The sequence below is a fragment of the Thunnus thynnus genome, chromosome 8, assembly GCF_963924715.1.
Source record: "Thunnus thynnus chromosome 8, fThuThy2.1, whole genome shotgun sequence".
In the NCBI taxonomy this organism is placed as follows: Eukaryota; Metazoa; Chordata; class Actinopteri; order Scombriformes; family Scombridae; genus Thunnus; species Thunnus thynnus.
The window spans coordinates 19,724,764-19,745,565 of record NC_089524.1 but is presented as its reverse complement, the minus strand read 5'-3'; the positions used below and the strand labels follow the sequence as shown (position 1 = coordinate 19,745,565).

At 40.1% G+C, this 20,802-nt stretch overlaps 2 protein-coding genes and 6 non-coding genes across 8 annotated transcripts; all 8 read right to left on the bottom strand.

Moving 5' to 3' along the window:
- Positions 1–259: 259 nt before the first annotated feature.
- Positions 260–9,526, bottom strand: calr (calreticulin). The gene is made up of 9 exons (XM_067597007.1): positions 9,245–9,526; positions 8,512–8,613; positions 7,581–7,784; positions 3,743–3,837; positions 3,211–3,420; positions 2,918–3,031; positions 2,150–2,293; positions 1,705–1,797; positions 260–1,536 (listed from the first exon to the last, which is right to left on the bottom strand). The coding sequence occupies exons 1-9, from the start codon at positions 9,336–9,338 to the stop codon at positions 1,318–1,320; spliced, it is 1,275 nt and encodes a 424-aa protein (XP_067453108.1). The 5' UTR covers positions 9,339–9,526; the 3' UTR covers positions 260–1,317.
- A 1,351-nt stretch (positions 9,527–10,877) lies between these two features.
- On the bottom strand, positions 10,878–17,912 carry tor3a (torsin family 3, member A). Its single transcript, XM_067597006.1, has 6 exons — positions 17,331–17,912; positions 17,045–17,167; positions 15,066–15,331; positions 13,923–14,098; positions 13,284–13,408; positions 10,878–12,260 (listed from the first exon to the last, which is right to left on the bottom strand). The coding sequence occupies exons 1-6, from the start codon at positions 17,494–17,496 to the stop codon at positions 12,013–12,015; spliced, it is 1,104 nt and encodes a 367-aa protein (XP_067453107.1). The 5' UTR covers positions 17,497–17,912; the 3' UTR covers positions 10,878–12,012.
- Positions 17,913–18,597: 685 nt separating this feature from the next.
- Positions 18,598–18,672, bottom strand: LOC137188546 (small nucleolar RNA SNORD47). The gene has a single exon (XR_010929436.1). It is a non-coding gene; the product is annotated as a small nucleolar RNA SNORD47 (small nucleolar RNA).
- A 156-nt stretch (positions 18,673–18,828) lies between these two features.
- LOC137188551 (small nucleolar RNA SNORD78) lies at positions 18,829–18,892 on the bottom strand. Its single transcript, XR_010929441.1, has one exon. It is a non-coding gene; the product is annotated as a small nucleolar RNA SNORD78 (small nucleolar RNA).
- An 849-nt stretch (positions 18,893–19,741) lies between these two features.
- Positions 19,742–19,824, bottom strand: LOC137188548 (small nucleolar RNA snR60/Z15/Z230/Z193/J17). Its single transcript, XR_010929438.1, has one exon. It is a non-coding gene; the product is annotated as a small nucleolar RNA snR60/Z15/Z230/Z193/J17 (small nucleolar RNA).
- A 147-nt stretch (positions 19,825–19,971) lies between these two features.
- Positions 19,972–20,051, bottom strand: LOC137188549 (small nucleolar RNA snR60/Z15/Z230/Z193/J17). The gene has a single exon (XR_010929439.1). It is a non-coding gene; the product is annotated as a small nucleolar RNA snR60/Z15/Z230/Z193/J17 (small nucleolar RNA).
- A 161-nt stretch (positions 20,052–20,212) lies between these two features.
- Positions 20,213–20,293, bottom strand: LOC137188541 (small nucleolar RNA SNORD79). The gene has a single exon (XR_010929431.1). It is a non-coding gene; the product is annotated as a small nucleolar RNA SNORD79 (small nucleolar RNA).
- Positions 20,294–20,441: 148 nt separating this feature from the next.
- On the bottom strand, positions 20,442–20,523 carry LOC137188556 (small nucleolar RNA SNORD24). The gene has a single exon (XR_010929446.1). It is a non-coding gene; the product is annotated as a small nucleolar RNA SNORD24 (small nucleolar RNA).
- Between the last annotated feature and the right edge of the window lie 279 nt (positions 20,524–20,802).

The following is a 20,802-nucleotide window of genomic DNA, read 5'->3' as shown; positions in this document are numbered from 1 at the left end:
GTAACTATCAGATAAATGTGGTGGAGTAAGAAGTATAAAGTAGCATAAATAAAGGTTCTTTCCACCACTGGTTAAAGTCACTCTTGAGGAGTTGAAAGAAAAGGGACAGATAAATTCCCCTAGAAAAACAAAAAGAACTTTGTCATGAGTGTTATCTACTATATAAACAAGTACATTGTCCTAAAGCAATATCAAAGCTGGCAATCCCCAAAATCACTTTTAATGTAAGAAAAGACATGAGACTGATAAGACCTTCTACTCATTTTCTTCTGGATGTTTTTATTGGACAGAACACCTGTCTTTTTTTCAAACACAGCAACATGAAAATCTTCCCACTTCAATTACTACCATTAGTACAAAATGTGTCTTTTACAAAAGGATCAACTCTCAGTCTATTTGGGACAGTGTGTGTTTGGGTACAGCAGTGCAGAGATATTGGCATTAGAGATGAGGAAACTAGTTGTTTACACCAACTACGAGTAAACTTAAAAGTGAAAGCGTAACAAAAATGAAGCTTTCCTGCTACTGGAGCGCTCTTACATCCGAGCTTGAGCACAATTTATTTAGACACACAAGACTACAGTATGTGCACTGAAGTGAAAACGTGTTAACTGTACAGTACAAAACTATGCAGGGGATTTCATCTCAAAGAATCCCATATTACCATCCTATGGACAACAGCATTTTTTAACAGGTTGGTAAGTACATAGTTTGAGTCCTGATGCACTCTTGTCTCCATGTCATATATACCTCTGTTTGAATCAGAGAGACTTGGAGAAGATTTTGAGACAGAGTGACATGAATGACAACAAAAGAAAACAAAAAAAACATGTGACACAGATTAATAAGACAAACAAAAAAACACATGAGGTAAACAAAACATTTTCATGGTATCATCCACGTACCAAATATAGCTTTTCATGTCACCACAACATTATACTTCATAAACAACCCAGATCAGATTTTGGCAAAACACAAAAGACAATTTCTATATTTTTCCTGTTGAAAACGGTGAAATAATTGTTTTTTTTTTTTTTTTTTAGTTTCTGGTTTCTTGACATTCGTTATGACATCTTCATTCAGATTTCTATTACTATTCCTCGTTTAATAATAATAGTAGTAGCAAACGGAAACAGAAAACAGAACTATAATTGCCCTTTTTCACCTTTTCACTCGCTTTGTAAACAAACAAATGAAAAACCCCATCCCACCCCAGGGTGTCAGTCATGAGGGTCGATCATCTCAGTCTGCGGCCTTGTTCCAAATGGCTCATTGACACAGAGTCAGCTTCTTTTCTCAGCAGTTCCTGCATGGAGTTTATAACTCATCTTTGAGTTTAGAGTCTGTGTCTTCATCCTCCTCTTCCTCCTCCTCCTCATGCTCATCCTCCTCCTCTTCTTCCTCTTCCTCGTCCTCATCTTTCTCCTCTTCCTCCTCGTCTTCCTCCTTTGCCTCTTCTTTCCTCTTGCTGTCCTCCTCTTCGCGCTTCTTCCTCTCCTCTTCCTCTTGGCTTTCCTTCATCTTCTTCTCTGCGTCCTGGAGGGGAGGCAAATAAAAACAGCAAATTAGAAAGTGATGAAAATTTATCTGCATCTACATCCACCTATTGTTGAAATTAGGGTATCTATACCATTAAGAACTAAAGATGTATGAATAGTGTACATGTAGTTTGAAAACTAGATAAAAAATAAACTTTGGATGTACCTTAGTTTTACCCCATGTGTCGTTGCCAACTTCCTCAGCCACGTTTGGGTCATTAGTGATCAGGAAGTTGTCAAAGATAGTACCAGACTTTACCTACATCATACAGAAAGTCAGCACAAATTTAATGACGGGCGCTTCATGCAAAAAAATCCAACAAGAGAAAAACAAACTTTTTTCCTCTATCTTCACAGTATGTCTATTTCCATTCATCTGAAAGTTGATAAGAAACTATTTTGTGCTAACTGATAGCACAAACTAGAAAATAAAGACAAACACACTCAAAATTTTACAGTGGCTTTAAGTGAAAACAAGTTACAACATGTGTGAATAAATAAGTTAAACGTTCCTATTCCTGGCTGGATATAATTAAAGAACAAGTCATATACACTAGTTTGCAGTTTAAGCATTCAGGCTCTTTATAAGACAGTCAGCTTAAGTATCTTACCTGCCACAAGTCCAGTCCAATCACGCCGATGCTGTCGTATTTGTAGATCTCAGAATCGGCTGTGTACTCCGGGTTGTCGATCTCAGGATGTATCCACTTGCCCTTGTAGGCAGGGTTGTTGATCTCTCTGGGCTTCCACTCACCCTGTTGACAGCAAACACACAGAGATCCACACAGCACAGTTAATGTAAGTCACAAAAGCAAATAGATCTGCTGATAAAGAAGTTTGGAATACATTTGGAATGATTCTGCTACTGGGATTGGATTGTAGGGTGAGAAGTTAGTGAGGCAATAATGCAATAATATCTCAAAGTTTGGAAAATTCTTCAGAAATAGTGGGAAAAGAAATTATGCACTGTATTTCATGATGTCAAGGTAAATGTTGCACAATTACAACTTAAGTATTACTCATGTGGAAACACAGGCTATGTCATAAATTACTCCCTCATTCACTTAATCGTCCCTGACAGGTGTAGTGTTGCATAACTGTTTTCACATCCATCATGTGGTGAGGCATCGTACTGTTCAAGTTTAAGCAAAAGAGGTGTGTACCCGCTATGGATAAGACCTTTTTTGTTACAATGTGGGACTCTATAGTGCATACTTTTTAGGATGTACTCAAACACTCAAATAAAATAGCACCAAATAAATATAATGCACTAGGCAACATATAGGAATTTATTGTCAGACACAGCAATAGTGTAACAATAGTAAACCTACAGTGCTATCAAGAACATGTATTACGTGCTATAATTATTTGCAGTTTACCTTGTAATCAGGGTTGGTGACCATGGGCGGCTCCCACTCTCCGTCCATCTCATCATCCCAGTCATCAGGTTTCTTAGCATCAGGATCTGGGATGTTCTCAGGCTTGTCCCAGTCCTACCAAACAGATACAGATATATGATTTCATTTAGGCAACTCAAAATGATTCTAGAAAGACGTATGGGTTTCATACAAATGAAGGTAAATTCAGTCTCTTAAGAAAAGATAAACACCAGGGGAAAACTGACCAGAAAGGAGTATGGAAAAACCCCAAACACAAACACACGCAGACTGACCTCTGGTTTCTTGTCGTCAGGGTCGGGAATCTTCTCCCTGTCATCCCAGTCCTCTGGCTTTTTGGCTTCCGGGTCCTTAATCTTTTTGGGAGGCAGGAAGTCCCAGTCATCCTCCAGATTGCCAGATTCGACCTTCTTATTGTCAATCTTCACCTCATAAGTGTTGTCAGGGTTGACAATCAGCGTGTACAAGTGACTGTACTCATCATCCTGCAAGGCAGTAAAGAAATGTTAACGGCTATGAACAATGCGCAGTTGTTATTATAGAGACATTTTATTGTGTTTTATTCACAAGTGATTTAAATGCATTGTGTTTATAGTGCGTTCCTTGCCAGTTTGGTTTTAGGGTGAGAAAGCAAACACAAACGTTACTTTTACAAAATGCTAATGAACTGGAATAAACTTGAGGAAGAATCGATAGTCAACATGAGGACTTATTAATTCATGTAACGGGATAAGTTTGAAATTAGGAAAAAGCAGTCGCCGTTTAACAAAGAAAACTAAACACAAGAACAGTTTCTTGAAGTCTCACCTTGCATCTGATGTCCTTGTTAATCAGATGGTTCTTGCCTTTGTAGTTGAAGATCACATGAACTTTCTTTGTACCAGGGCCACAAATATCAGGACCTGTAAGAGCCAACAAATGAATAAGTAAAAATATGGAATTCGGTCTATTAGTTAAAAGTGGTAACAAGGCAAAGCAAAGAAGGGAAAGGCATAGGAATGAACTTAAATGCATCTAACATGAGGAACATTCAATACAATAAGCTAGATAAAAAGTGGCTGGCAACATATGACAATGAATAATGAGGTGTTTAATGTTCAGTATGTCTCAAAAACAATTTCAGGGTTCCCACTTTTTCCTAGAGATCATTTTCCTGGACATTTTCAATGATGACCAAGCTGGTATGACAGACAATGATCGCACCATACAGTAATGTGTTCCTCTCTGTGGACTTTTATTGAAAAGTCATGCATTTTATGGCTTTAACTTATCTATAAAATCATCTCTTACATGCTTAGAAATTATGATAAGTTGATCATAGAAAAATGCGAACACACCTGCAGATGTACAGCACTTCACTTTATTAGTATAACCAAGTTACATTGATGCTTTGGGCAACTCTCACCTCAGCTCTCTCTTTTCTCTCTTACGTTCTATCCCATCTCTTTCTCTAAAAAAATAAAAATTAGGCTAAGTAAAAAAATTATCTGGCACCCAAATCAGGAAGATCAGAGCATAGCCTACCATAAATTGGCCTAAATAGAACCGAATGACATCCAAGAAAATCTCACATTCAAATAAAAATGTTCCCCGTTGAGTTTACTGTGGTCTCTTGACACTCTCCTGCAGTTTTTCCAGAGCTTTTGCTAGAGCTGCCGGCTCTTCCCTTTTCTCTGTAACACCTTTGCGATAGGCTTTTGATTTTGACAGTGATGTGAAGTCCTGTTTTTTCTCTGCCCTGACTGCCATTTCATCGCCAATGCTTTGCATTATTCTTTGCTGTTCTGCTTTGATAATTTTCCATTTCATGGTGGAGCTTTATTTTCTTCTCATTAGCAATTTGGTCTTTTTTCTTCTTTTCATTCTCCAGGTACTGCACACACCTCATCCTTGCTCCTCTGCAGTGTTGAATGAGGTCTTTTGGCAGGAATCCTGGACCAAGCGCAATGCTACTCGAGTCCTCTCCTTCAGGTTTACTACGAGCATGTCCTTGTTGACAGAGTACCTTCTTTTTACTGCAGCTTGTCCATGAGACAGTGTGAGGAGACATTTCATCGGGTCCCACAGTGCTGCATACTCTGCTCTGCCAGTGACAAATCTTCCAAGAAATTCATCAAACCTGCAGCTGTAAACAAAATCTTGGAACTCTGCTTTATGGTTTGCACTGACATGCAATGAGAGTGCTTTGTCATACTCAGAGGCAGTGTACCATCCTGTATTGAGGAGAACCTGTAGGAGTTTCTCAGGGTCACAGGGTCAAGGGAGCCCATGTGCCACACTGCTGGGTACATAAAGGGACTTCTCTCCATGATTTTCTTGCAGGTCACAGCAAGGAAGGAGACACATTCTTCCTTGAACACCTGTATATTCACTGGATTTTCCTGGAGCTTTTCAGGTGCCTTTGCCAAAGTTTTCTTTGTGGCAAATCCCATGTCCAGCTGTTTGAGAATCACATGGACTCATCTGTCTTGTGGGTCCAGTTTCAGCAGCTTTATCTATCCAGTTCTTCCTTTTTGATAAAGCGTGACAGCAAGCCTCTCAGGGTAGACTGGAACTCATTTGCTTAAAAAACAAACCACTGGGGCATCTGTTTTGAATGTCTCTAAAAGAGGCTTCAGCTGTCTAGTAACAAATGCAAAAAAAGCTGGAAATTAGCCTGAGAAAGAGGGTCATCAGTGGCCTCTTTTATTGTACAGTAGGATGCAGATGGTGGCATTTTATTTTTCGGAAGTTCCTTGTGGTTGCTGATGAACTCCTGCACTGCCGGCCACATGACTATTGCCCGCTCAGGAACTGCTAAGTCTTCCATTCGTCAATGGACACAGAACTTCAGAGGAAATGTTGTGTTGGTCACCTCAATGAAGTCATCGCGCCTTGCTGGTGAGTCATGGAACAGCTGCCAAGAGCTCTCAGTACATCTCCCACCTTCTAACCTGTTTCTTCTTCTCTATTTTGAAAGCTTCCATGCACAGTATGCAAACCACAACTTCCCAGATGATAATCTGTGGGTCCACTTGGCTCTTGTCTGCTTGGAATATCCTCAGGAACTTCTAGTTGACCATAGAACCATCCACTGAAACCTGTAGCAGCTTATTAGGATTGAGTAGTGACAGGGCCCTCTTGACTTTCTCCAAAAGCTTCTCTGCTTGAGTGTGTCCCATAAACTCTGAATCAAGATAATGCACAGCTACCTTTCCTTCACTTTCACTCCAGTACTGCACAACAATATCCATCTGTTCATTCTGAGTTGCTTTATTTAGGCATTCATCAAAAGATACTTCATAGCACTGCATTTTTATATCTTTGATCAGCTGCTCTTTGAAATATGGACAACAAGACAAAACAACCGTTTGGTAATCTCACTGTCTGGGAACATCTGACCAACAATGACTGACATCAGAGCTGGAGTTGAATGACCATCTTGATTACCCAGTGAATCTCTGCTTCAAACATGGCTTGGCTTGAAAAAAAATACTGAGCTGCCTCCTGAGCTTTTTTCCTAAGCATGTCAACTTTATCAACTGAACCAGACATGCTAACCGATTTAAAATTAATCAACCGTTTAAAACAAGTTAGGAAGAAAGTAATGTTAATCTATAAACCTAATAAAAACTACCAGAGTTACCAACCAGTAGTGACTAATATTTATATTGTGACTAATATTTACAGTTACTAATATTTACGTTTGAAGGATCATGTAACTTGCATTATTCAGAGTTTCGGCCACTTAAAGGACCAGTGTGTAGGATTTAGTGGCATCTAGCAGTGAGGTTGCAGATTGCAACCAGCTATACTCCTCCCTTCTTCCCCTCCCTTTCAACGTGTAGGAGAACCTTCGGTGGCTGCAAAACTTGCGAAAAGCCCTCTCTAGAGCCAGTGTTTGGTTTGTCCATTCTGGGCTACTGTAGAAACATGGCAGTGCAACATGGTGGGCTCCGTGGAAGAGGACCTGCTCCCTATGTAGATATAAAAGGCTCATTCTAAGGTAATGAAAACAGAAAGATTCTTAGTTTCAGGTGATTATACACTAATTAAAACATACTTATGAATATTTCATTTCTGCCAGTGGATCCCCCTAAATCTTAATCACTGGCCCTTTAAGTTGTAATTTAATGTCATCCAACCTGCATGTGCTACCATGTGACGTGACTTGGGGGTGTGTTCACAGCATTTCCACAATATAACGAGAGCAGCCCATTCAAAATACTCTCGTCCACAAACTACCATTTGAACGTTAATATGATCATGAACATAACTTTGCCCTTTCAGATGGCAATGTTATCTGTTTTGGGGAGCTCTGATAGATAGCCTCGTAGTTCATTCTCAACTAAAGGAAAATAAGAGGATGTTGAAATAATTTTCCAGGACAACACAAATTTTTCCAGGACATTTTACTTTTTTTCCCCTCATTTTTCATGTGTTTTCCATGACTGGAAAATTGATCAACTGTTTTTCAGGTTTTCCAGGACATGTGGGAACCCTAAATTTGAAGAATTGGATGATTAAAAAAAAAAAAAAAAACTGCAGTAAAAGATACTGACTTCAAGGAGTGCTAAATCAGATCAGTCCTACAAACGACTTGCACTGTTAACACTGAAGAGTCTACAGAGTCCTTATGCCCACAGATGAAACTATCCACACTTACCAAACATAATGTTGTAGACAGAGTCCCCATGCATGTCATCCTGGTTGAGGTCAGAGGGGAACAGTTTAATGTATCCCCCGCCACAGTCAATGCCCTGCTCATGTTTCACACTGAACTGGATGACTAGAGGCTGGCCCTGGTTGCTGAAGTCATCAAAACGGGATGACAAGGCGTAGAAACGAGCGTCCTGGCTGGTCTGCAGACCTGCGGTGGAAAAAGTTATTACAGGTAAAGTGTCTGCAATCAGGTAAAATTCAGGATTTGTTGTTTCTATAAAATTGTACGACTTAGTTTAAATTTGCAGATTTTAACAAAGTCTCTTCTTGAGCAGTACAAGAGAGAGATGGACTGTTGTGATGGTGCCATGTTGACACAAATGTTGGAGTTGCTCCACAGAAAGTGAATGATGGAACAACTCAGAGGCACTGATGGTGAATTCACTGGGATATGGGCACATGTCGTGATTCAAAGCTGGAAACCCTTCATTCATATAAAACTAAATTTAACAGAATATCTCAAACAATAATTCAGTGAGCCCTGCGACTCAGTAAATATTCTGGTGTCACCTGAAGTCCAATTCCAAAAAGTGTCCTTTTTTTATTTCCAGTTTCAGGAGAAACTGGAAATAAAACTCACTGGAATAACACAATGTAACTTGTTTCAAAGGTTGAATATCCCTGTTAATATATATTAGAGTAGAGTTCTTAGTGCAAATGATGCATTAAAAACTTTAAATCCCAAAGACAACAACCAAACCTAAAATTAATCCCAAGCAAGTCTCTGACTAAATCTCCTCCACACAGAACAAACACAAGATACACACCCACATGCTAAAAGCAGCTTAAGACCTAAAACTTTGTGGGAGTTCATTGTCTTGCACAGGGGCAACAAATCCACATTTGGGTGGATACAGTTTAACCTTTCCACTCACCTTTGTCTTTCTCTGCATCGCCATAGAACTTCCCTGCTGTCAGGACAAACTTGCCGTAGTCAGACTTGTGCTTGGATTCCCCCCAGCGACTCACCCAGGCATCTGCACAAACAAGTTTAGGTTCAGCTGCGCAGATATCACTCAGAGATATCAGATTCTGTGACCTGCCATGATATTCTTACCGTAACCATCTCACTCCTCATGCCTAAAACCTCACCAACACTGCAGGTCACAGAATCTGAGAGGTCACTAAATACAGCGTATCACTAGTATGCATCAGTACAGGTGTACTCGGATTGTATAACACTGTGCAATATGCACTACCTAAAGGGTGTTAGTTATTGGACTGGTGATGGGAGAAGAGGACAGCTTTGCAAAGGAGGGTCACGGTGAGCGACCAGGAGAGGGATGAGCAGAAGGGGGAGGGGGAGGCAGACAGGGTTTGATGATAGCTGAGGGGATGGAGGGGGATGGAGGGGGATGGAGAGGAAAGGAAGGGGGGGTCAAAAGATGAATGGTAACCATGTAGAGTAAATGCAGCAGAGGTAAAATCATAAGCTGTCGTGGAAAAAAAACATTAATTAAGCAAAACAACCACACATGAAGAAAAGGCTTACGGTTTTGCCGTTCATGCACCGATTCAACACAGTAATATCTGAAGTATTTACAGTTTCAACAAATCACATCAATACAGTTAATCAATGAAGGCGTAGTTTTGTGTAAAGGACCTCACCCCCGTCTTCAAATTGCTCTCGGAAATACACAGCGGACTCGGCCAGTACAGATGCGGCCGACACGGCTACCAAAAGCAGCGACAGGGCTGTCATTGTGACGAACTGAAGCCCCCCGTCAGATAAACAAAATAAATGAAAAACTAACGATAAATACTGACAGGAATAAGTGTCTGTGACCTGTCTGCAGCGTGCAGCAGGCGTCGTCTCTCATTCAGTGATGTTACAGTGAAGAACCGCTGAGAGGCTGCTGCTGCTCTCCTCTCGGCTCGGAACAGATGTCTGAATCTGATTGGATGTCGGCTTCGGACATCAATGAGGAAGCGTTACTGCTCGCAGCCAATCGGAAGAGAGGAAATGCGGACGAATAATCGCTGTAGCCAATGGGAAAAGACCACGCGTTTGCCTGATACACGCCCAAGAAAGAGTGATGGGTGAATCACGGAGAGGCAAAAAGGACAATAAGCGTGGATAAATCATGTAAATAAATGTAAAATCAGCAATTGAACAGGCTTTTAAATGTACCTGAAACTAAACAATATGAAATTATTCGACATTTACTGCGGTGAGGAACAAATCTGTTCATTCTTCAAGATATATATATGTATATATATATAAAATCTGCTTGGGGTAATAATGTGGTTTTCCCACAAAAAAAATCAAACAAAAAAACCCCAGTGAACTACTTCAAATTATTGAAGCACAAAAACTCTCCCTCTCTCAAAAATCCAGAATCCCTGCATATGCTAATGTCTTTCATTCAACTTTATTTATAATGCACTTTTCTTGACAAAGTTACAAAGTGTTTTACAGAAAAAGAAAGGAAAAAACTGAACATAAAAACAAATACACACTATAAAGCACACAGGGATAAAATAAAATGGCAAGAGTGGGATGATACTACCCAGCAACATATTAAATATTCCTAAATGCTTTCCTTATGGTGACGAGATTTTTCCTGCTTGAAAGTCCTTTCTCAGTATATGTGATGTAGAAGTGTCAAGTTTCCATATCACACTTGTGTACGTTGCATACTGGACCATAATTGATGTCTCAGCTTGTTGTGATGTCACAAAACCCTGCTCATACATACATGTTTTAGAAACTTTACTCCTTCAACAGATGAATATGAAATCTGCCTTCTAGTGTCTAACTCTGCGCAGTGAAGCTCAAACATCACATTTTCTAGTAGAAGAGGGACTTTAAGATTCGTGTATGGCTGCAAATAAAATATTTTCAATACTGACACATCAATTATTTTGACTCATTGACCCATGTTTAAATTTGTCATTTGTCCAACCAATAGTCCAAAACCCAAAGATATTCAGATTACTATTATAAGACAATAAAAAACAGCAAATATTCATATATGGGAAGCTAGAATCAATGAATGTTTGGCAAAAAAAATGATTATTATTGTTATTATTGTTCTGTCAATCAGCTAATGGTTTAAGCAACTAATACTTTCAACTCTACATTTGTGTAGTGTATGTTTGTGACATGATGTGCCTTCATTATTTTAAAAAAGAAAAGCTTGGCACTAAGCAAAAAAATGAATACATAACTGAGATTGCTTAAGTGTGTAGTGAAGAAATGAGTTCTCCTTATAAATCAGAGCATGAAATGAACAACAGATGTTGGTTTATTGTTTTATTTTCTTAGAACCATTCCTAACATATTGTTTTTCCATGTTCACTTTTTGAGGTGACATTCAGAGCTTTAGAGAGCAAAATCACTAAGCAGACCAGCACAGACCCGTGAGTGTTCGTGAGAGTGAATGTGTGGTTGAGAGAGGAAAAGCAAGTCAGTGAATAAAAAAAAAACATTTAAAAACCTTTCATTCCCTCCAATTAACATATATTAAGACATATTAAGAAATGATGATGGTGATGATGATAATATCACTCAGGCATTTAGCAGGTTTTTATGAACTCTTAAAATTACTGACATCAAAAAATATTACACAAAATTTACACAAAATAGCTGATTTTCAAATAGATTCATTGCTTTTGACACGTGGACCTTCACATGTTTTCGGGTAACGATTTCAAGTAACATTTGCATTATAGTCAGTCCCTTAGGTTAGCTGTTACACACTCCATACTGTTCACACCGCCATGCCGTAATATTTATTACAAGCAAGTGTCAAAGGCTCAGAGAACCGCATTTATGCAGAAACTCAACACAAATAATCTGTTACAGTAAGATGCTCAAACACGATAATGATGTAAATAAATAATCAGTGCTAATACAAGCACAGTTGCTGACATACTGACACATGAATTCTGACCTTAAACTGACAAAAAAAAAGTGCAACTCAGACTTTGGCGAAGGTAAACAGACGTAAATATTGTGACATGACAAAAATGTATATCGGTATCCTTCTATGACATACACTGCACAACCATTTGCACTGTTTTTTTCTTCCATTCTTCATTGTGACACTGTAAGGATTCAAACCAGGCAGGTGAAGACGAGTAGCCGCGCTGCACAGGATGACCATCTGGCATGTACATGTTTTTCCTGCAAGACCACTGATGTCTGCAAGGTGGATCACACTGCTGTCCCCTCTAATACTGGATCTGCCCTGCTGTCTGGCCTTCTCTGAGGGACCTGGACAGACACGTGTTGTATCTGTGAGGGGGGATAGTAGGTAGAGCAGAGGAGAGGACACAGGCCCCTCTGTGGCTCTGTATGCAGATGGGCTGGTAACGTAATCTCACACCTCCTCCAGGTCTCTCTCTCTCTCTCTCTCTGTCTGTGTCTCCTTTTAAGGGAGAAAGAAGTTGATGCGCTGGGGTATGGACTTGCATCCCTGGGCTGAGAATAGTCTTTCCTCCTTGGGTACGTACAGCATCGCCTTGGCCACCTCATCCAGCGTAGCTTCGTCTGTCTCCAGACCTCGTGCCGCATAGGCGTCCCGTGCACACAGCTTGACATGGCGGTACTCCAGAGGCAGGAAGGGCACAAAGAAGTCGATGAGGTGGCCGGACATCAGCTCACTCTGGGCAAACCCGCCTAGAACCAAACAGAAATATGACTAAGAAACTCACCAACCACAGTCTGCTGCTCTGTGCAGCTGAGTTACTTTAACTCTCACAACCCCCAGCATCCATTAACATGTGTACAGCTCACACAAGATGACACTTCCTGCCGTGGGGTGAAATAGCAGAGTTGATGTGAACAAGTAACAGAAGAAAGGTGCTGTTCACACCTGGCATTAAAATGCATCTCCACATACGTCTCGAGTGACCACTTATGATCGGATCTCACTTCCCCACTCTATATGCAAATAAACACGTACATCATTTCCGTTCGCAACGTAGTAGAGACTCTCACACTAAACTGAAATGAGTGCACATAAATTAGGTAACTAACATATATAAACGTAGTCTCTACTGCATTTTGCTGTCAATTATGGTCCTGCTACTTTCTCTCCTCTCCTCTGCTCTGTATTTCACCGAGGGCGGGGCTCAGCCCATCCGGCTCCACACACACACGGAGCTGAGCAGAGAGACAACTACACTCATTACATTGCTGTAAGTGCAATAAAAGCTCTGTGAGTAAAAAGCCAATAAGAGTAATTTATTAATGTAATTTGCACGAAAGATGAACAGACAACAAGGGACGAGTGTTTAAATCACGATGTTACGATGGTAGAAAGCTCAGTAGTCAATGTCAGCCATCTGTGATGCAACCCTATTTCGCATATGATGACGTTGGCACGTGAATAAGTATGTACTTCCACTTACGCAGAGGACGTCAGTTGAGTAGACAGTCCTTCAATGTGGCCCAGGACACATTACGTACACACTGCTAAAAGAATGTGGCCACATGCGGCTCAGACCACCTCCGAGTATGGTGATCAGATCTCAATGTGTCCTCAATGCGTCTTGGGTGCATTCACACCTGTACTTAGAGCTGTCCACTTATGATCAGATCACCGCAGATGCATTTTAATGCCTGTTGTAAACAGGGCCACAGAGAGAGTTGAACATCTGACAACCAACCGAGAAACGTAAAGCCAATACTGCTGCATACCTTGAGACTCCATAGTTTCAGCTCGTAACCGATGCTCCAGATCTTCCATACCGATGTCCTCTCGATTCTGACCAGAGTGCCAGAAGTCCAGCGCTACATCGTTGATCGTTGTTCCACCAATATTACTGCAGAGACAGCAAAAACACTGGGTCATGGAAAATCTCTACAGTTAATGCTTTTTATGGAGAGTTTGATTATTTCTCATTTACGAGTGGGTTAGTTGGCTGCATTTGTCACGTTTTTTGTTTAATATGAATTATTTTTGGACAAATAATTACAGATTAGGGCTCAGCAGTAATTAATAATTTTAACTTTTTGATTTTAGATACAGTAATGTCATATTAAAATAATTATATTCATAGATCTGAAAGAGTTTTAGAGATCACGGGTATCACAGAACCATAATGGTGTGATGAAAAATACATTTCTATATTGCACTGAACTGATTATTTGTCAGTAGAAATCTGACATGAGATACTAAAAACATGACAAATCCATTAAGAGGACTAATGGAGACAGAGGGAGAAACATTCTTCATCACAGATGAGCTGCCAGAGTATCTGGGCCAAAGGTGGAAAACCTCCTGCTTGTTTTTGACTCGGCTTCATAAGACAGGATGTACCTGAAATGTGAACTAACCTGAGGAAGAGGAAGATGGCTCTGCGGTAATTGACTCCATCTACATTGTCATAGTGATCCATGTAGGGCTTGATGGCGTCAATGAGGCCCGGATGGAGCTTCTCAGCCTCGTCGAAGATGAACAGAGTCTGAGGGCATCGTAACACCATGTCCCGGATTGCCTCTCTCAGCTGGCCCTGTGGAGAGAGAGAAAGACCAAACTACGGCGTCAGAAATCACTTAGAGCTGCAAAAAAGTGATTCAGTTTTGACTTTGTTTAGGTTTTACATCTGGCACAATTTAAGTACATAATCAACTTCCTAGGGACATTTTAATTTCAAGTTTTAAATGAAAGCAAATTATAAGTTTAATAGTTGCAAAAACACCTTAAAATAATCATGAATCCAACTGCCATTAACATTATAAACATGCAGTGAAGGAGTGGCACACTAACACCTCCAAGTATTCACACATTGCTTCTTCTTGTGCAGCCATAATTACCATATTTGTCCTTTTTTAAAATTCAATATGATCTTATTCAATGTAAAAAATTTGTTTGTTTTTTTACGTCAGCCAAATTTCCATCTCACTTAAATCATGGGAGAAAATGGTTATTTAAAAGTTTTAGAATTTATTTTTTATACTTATATTTTTTTCTTATTATTATCATTATTTTTTCTGTGCAGGACACTGTTATGATTGTAAATATAATTTAGAAGGGGGGCCTTGTGGAGTCACGTAGCCCCAGCATTAATGTTCAGATTTCAGAGTCCACATTTGCAGACTCTGCAGATTCTGATAGTATCAGTTTAAAGGTTATCCTGTGTACTATATCTTGTTAAATCTAGATGAATTTGTGTAATAATAGCGTGCGTAACATCGTGTTGCAATCTCATGCAGGGATTATGTAAAAATCTGTTTAGATGGGATCAGGCTGACACCTGTGACCTAGCTGGACAAACGCCAAGTTCCAAAAAGCATGAACCCTTTAAAAAACTCTTCCACGCAAGTACTTGTAGGATCAGTGTTTGATCTGTCCAAGCCGTTATCATTCATACTCAGAATTACAAAACACAGACTAAACATTTGACTAACCAATGAGTTCTGACATGTTCCTGGCACTGAAAACCCAACTCCGAGCCAAGAGGGCCCCTTCCGTCTCACCTTGTACGTGTCCACCAGTCTAGCGTGCGGGAAGTGGAACGGGGCGATGAACAGACGGACACACTCGCTCTTTACCCCGTCCCGGTACAGGTTATCGGAGATGATCCGGGCCACAAAGTTCTTGCCAGTGCCGGACCAGCCGTGGAAGGAGAGCGTCAGTGGCTTGTTGGACTCTGGGTTGTTAATAAAACCCTGGATGGCTTTCAGGACCACAGACTGGACCAGGTGCTGCCCGTGGAGCTTCGTCTGAAGGTCCCTTGACAGACCTGCACATGTGTGCACAGAAGAGAGTGCATGCTTAAAAATTATCGTGCAAGATAAAGATTAATCTCAGCAATATATTTTTACACATATGAACGTGTTTCTTGAAGATTTGCGATTACACCCGGATATACATTTTACAATTAAAATGAAGGGTCCTTTTAAGTATCAGGTGAGACAACTATAGAGGCTTTCATCTATATACACATCTATTATATACATGGTGTCACTAGCATAATCATATGATGTAAATATGCATGTCAGATGTAGCCAAAAGGCTCATTTTAATCTGCATTTAATCTGTAGTTTCCAGGCAGGTTGATGTTCAGATATTAAAAGAAACAAAAAACACACACAAAAATCAGACAACAACCGAGAAGACTGTCACAAACAACCACATGAATTGTGATTTTGCAAACAAATGCTAAGGATGCATGAAACGCACACACATATCAGATTATGGTCACCTTTGGGGGCATTACATAGACTTATATTCATTTCCTGGAGACTCACCCTAACCATAACCACTACTTGCTTGACCCTGACCCTTACCCTAACCTTAATCACTGACCAGCTTTTTTCCAAATTGGGGACATAAAAATACACAAACTCATACAAGAACAAAGCAGGTACACAAAACAACCGACATTAGACATCACACAGAGCATGTAGCCTTCAGATACAGTAGATAGACACTGATAGACAGAGCAGGATGAAAATATGACAAATATCATGTTGGCACTATTATTTCTCCAATAGCCACATTTTCAACTTCAACAGCAAAAAATAACAAAAACACCACATGTTCTTAAGTCTCTCAAATCAGTTAGAAGTTTATTTGAGCCAAGTGACGCTCAGAAAGACAAGGATGATTGGCTAAATTAACTTCTCCTCACTGGTGTGATGATGTCACCAGTCACCTCTCTAGTGTGCTAGAAGTTTTCTTCACAAATTTGGTCAAAACAGAACAAGGGAGACCATTCAGCATTTTAAGAAACTAGGTTTGAGGGTGGTTTAACATGTCTGAGACCAACTAATCAAGAAATATTTAATATGAGGGACAATCATTGCATTCATAAATTATTTTGACTTTTGTATTAACTTCATTTACTTGTTTTTTTAAAGTAAAGCTGTGACTAAACTATGATTCTCAAATACTTGAACTCGTGTACTACCTGAAGTACACATATCTGTCCTGTTTGTAAAAAAACAAACATAATTTTTAATGTGGCATGTACTCATATCATAAAAAATGCTTTATGTAAATGTCAGCTACTGTTGAAAGCTGTAAATCTACTGTCATGTCTAGTGTATGATGTCTGTATGAATCAGAATCACGAGTGGGGCTGTATAAATGTTTTTCTATTGATTTCATAGTGATAAAAACTTCCAGAAGCCGCCTACGTTTGATTGAGGATGATAAACTGTAAATCTACAACTACAATAAAACGGGATGCACAAGGAAATAGAAAAGGGTGTGAAGTCCAATTCTCCTCATAAAAGCTGATGACCTATGTACAGTTTGTTGTGTTATGTGTAGACACAGAGAAACCCTTCAATATATGTGAAGAAATAAGACATATTACTCCTCTATCATCCCAATAGAAACTGATTAAAGTGATGTCCAGAGAGAGATTTCCTGGCTCACTGGGCAGATAAATACACTTATCACATATACAGAAGTAGACAGTTGTGACCACCCAGCTGGAGTGTGATACCTGTGATGTTGTTGGTTATCCTGCAGTCTCCAGACTCGCAGCACTGGCCCAGGCTACAGTACCACTGATGCAGCAGGCTGATGTAGTCCTGAGGAAATCCTGCCCAGAGGTCCCTGGTAGGAACTGCTCACATCCACAGCAAGACAACAAATCCGTTTTTATATTAGTGTTGTAACCACTGTGTAATATATAAACATCACGATTCAAGGCTACAAATTGTGGTCATTTCTATTAGCATTATATAACAGCTTCCGCACCGATAGTTTAATGTGGCTCAGTCTCTTACCTTGTTGTGTAGCATCGTCTTGGTTGGGCTGACACTCCCCCTCCCATATATTGCAATAAATGTAATTAAAATAGTAAGTGGACGCATTGGAAATGCTGTCGAAGTGGAAGAAGTCTGCCTGTGCGGACAGAGCCCAGAGCAGAGGCAGAAACCAGCGCACGAACATCGGTGACGAGGCGACGGAGAGGCGGTCAAAACGAGACTGAACACCGCGTCTCCTCTCCCATTTATTTGAACCTGGTCGGCCTGCACTGTGTGGGATATCCCTCCTTCCTCCCTGCTATGCTACAGATGGTAGCGAAAGAGGGAGCGCTTGTTATCGTGTTGTGTGCAGCGCGGGGGAGGGGGGGGGGGGCAACAACTTAGCTCCGCCCGTCGTCGGAGCGGAGGGTCACATCAGTCCTCCGGCGACGTTTAACCTATGCTCTAGTTGACGTAAGTCAATTTTACACATGGGTCCATTATGCTTTTCCTTTCCCTCATTTCAGACATGCATATTTAGCTCCGTAGCCGCCCATAAGGGACACCCGGGAGTAGAAAACAAGTCACTTTCTAGGACATCGCGGAAATGACGTACTCATTTCCGGCTTTGGCACCGTCACTACAGCTATGACGTAGTGGGCCAAACCCTGTTTATTTACTGTACCGGGTCAGTTTGTACTATCATTGGGTGCAGGTGTGATTGTTTTGAAACGCAGCATGTGCTAATTTCTCAATATCAACTTTATATGGCCATGACTACAATCTGACTCAACTGATTTATATTTGTGGGTGTAATATTTTCAAAACAAGGAGCAACACGTCACTTAGTTTTATTTTTTTATTATTATTACCACACAAACAAACACATTAACAAGTTCTTGACATTTGTGCGTCATCTGTAGTCTCAAGGTTCCCATCCAGAAAGCAGCAGCATCTGAGAATCAGCAGAGATGATTTATTAACATTTGCAATGACAAGGAAAACATAAGTATTGCAAGTTTGGATAGTCAAATGTCAAGTCTATGTTTACTGAATTCCTTGGTCTTTGAGAGTGATTGACAACAAGCTTAGATTTCACTTTGACAGCTGGCCCTCAAAGTGTCATTTTAACACCAAACCCTGCAAGACAGAAGGCTCATACTCACTTTCTTTAGCGGCTAACTGAGGCGAGGCTCTCTCTCCTCAGGGCAAAGTCGTGTCATTCACATTTCCTGAGGAAGAAATAATTTCTCCTTGTAAGTATAACACTTGGGGAATAGAAAAATAAAATAAATTTACTGACCAAAACCTCAGCCAAAAATGGAACGGTATGGGTTATAATCAATGGAAATCATTTGGCAGAATCTTTTCATCACTGGTAGTGGCCCATAAAATCTTTAAAGCACCCAATTTATAGGAGTGTCAGTTTTATCAAACTTACCAAGGTCATTCTGAGCGATCCAGACATTTCCTGAAGACAGAAATAGACAACCTTATTACAAGTTGTGACTGGTTACATCAAGATTTATTTGGTGGGTTACTCAGTAACATATTGTCCACATTTATGTTCAGGTCAGACATTTGTTAAGACATCACTGAAACCACAACAGTCATATTGATTCTTCAGAGTCTTGGATTCTCACCTTAGGATCAGTCTCATCTTCGCCTTTTAAACTGGCTTCCAACATGAGCGATCATAACCTGAAGAGACAGCAGCTTAAGTCAAAAATTCAGATCAAGCATTAGGATGAGTTTTCACCCACTGACCGGGTCAGCTAGAGCTAATATTACAGACTCCACGGTTAATTGTCAGTCTTTACTCATCATCACACAGGTCAGACTACAGGGATCAAACTAAAAGGTTTACTACCACAGCAACCAACGATCCCATTACTGTACATGTGCTGCTCTTCAGACCCAGATGATAGCTTGGGCAGCCAATGGTAAAGCCTTCATTCATTTTGGTACAGATAAGGTTTAATATGCCAATTTCTTGTAGAGCAGATTCTTAGATTTTATTAAAGTGGCATCAAAAGTAATTTAATGAGAACCACTGTCATCTGGGTCTGAAGTGCTAGAAATGTCATCCAATTTCAGACTTACCAAGTGTAAGACATCTTGTGCACATGACTGGTAACGTCTTCTTGCTCTGCAAAAATCAGAATAGTTTCAAGTGAATTAATGTCAAAAAGAGGTCAGTTGATGTCCCCACAACAATTTTCAGATCAGAATAAAAAGACTAATTTCCTCAACTGGATCAGCGACCTGATTCAAATTCATCACATCTGAATGATCGTAGCTGCACAACGCCACGTGAACAGGATACTTACCAGTGCAAGGCTGAAGATGCTAGGTCAGTCGAGTCAGGGAGGTCTACATGTCTGAAAGAAGACGAGAGGTTTGTCATAATCTTGTTTTCAAAACACTTCAGAACTTACTGATAGTTTAACTTGACACATCAGCTAGGAGCGAAAGACATAAAAATATTCTTCATGGTTTATTCTGCTGAACTATGCACTCATCATTGCATCAAGAAACTTAAATAACATTGTACTTCAGACTTGCAGCTCACCTTCACTTTGCCTTTTGTTCTGCCAGACAGACCTCGTTTCTAAAAAAGAAAGAGGGACAAAAATTAAAACCCACTTCAGAAATTAATCAGCCTCACGGATTGTGGAGGCCAACGCATCAGTTAGGAGCGAAAGACAAATTTTCATCGTCATCGTAATCTGCTGAACTATGCACTCATCATTGCATTCGACCAGTTTTATATTTTAAAAAATGTTGCTCTGAAATTTAAACTTACTTGTAAGCAGATCTAAGAAGACCATCAACAGATCCAATGAAGAAGAAGATCTGCAAACCAAACACCAGATGTTAATACAAAAAGATTTGAAAATATGTGAGCATTTCTTCATCTATACTGCATCAGAAAAAAGTCCTCTTTCACTCTTTTTCAGAGAGATTCCCATTGTTTTAAACAAAAATCATCATTGACAGTGTGTTTGAATATGCCAAGACAAATTATATTTTTCCTTACCTCTTATGTCATGCAGTTGAGTCAAGCAACACAAGTGCACCTACGGGAATACAATACAAAAATCAGTGATGCAAAAAGTCATCCTCAGTTAGGAAGAATCATCTCGTCAGTGCCTCAGATAGTCAACTTGGTGGTTGGCTGTATCGTCATCCATCTTGTCAAGAGTAGCAAATAAGTGTCATCACAGCAGCACAGGCAGAATGTGCAGGACAAGAGGCAGACTGATGCTTCTCTGGGGAGTTTTAATACATGTGGAGTCCCCTGATGTGCCACACTAGTAAAGTGACTGATAACTCTGCACTTTCTATGTGCTTCCAAAAAAAAGTTGAAAATTGAATCTTTAAACCTTGTGTAGTATAGCCATTTCCTGGCATCATACACACAGCCTTTATAGTTACTTCATGTTTAAAATTAAGGGGGGAAAGCCAAACTACATCCACCATATGTAACACCTCAGAGAAGCATAAAGCC

Coding starts and splice junctions, on each gene's coding strand:
- calr (XM_067597007.1), bottom strand. CDS start 9,338: ATGACAGCCCTGTCGCTGCTTTTGGTAGCCGTGTCGGCCGCATCTGTA. Junction 8,614..9,244: donor AGAGCAATTTGAAGACGGGG/GTGAGGTCCTTT, acceptor TTGTTTGTGCAG/ATGCCTGGGTGAGTCGCTGG. Junction 1,798..2,149: donor TTGGACTGGACTTGTGGCAG/GTAAGATACTTA, acceptor TGTATGATGTAG/GTAAAGTCTGGTACTATCTT.
- tor3a (XM_067597006.1), bottom strand. CDS start 17,496: ATGTTCGTGCGCTGGTTTCTGCCTCTGCTCTGGGCTCTGTCCGCACAG. Junction 13,409..13,922: donor GCCATCTTCCTCTTCCTCAG/GTTAGTTCACAT, acceptor CTGTCTCTGCAG/TAATATTGGTGGAACAACGA. Junction 12,261..13,283: donor TGAAACTATGGAGTCTCAAG/GTATGCAGCAGT, acceptor GTTTGGTTCTAG/GCGGGTTTGCCCAGAGTGAG.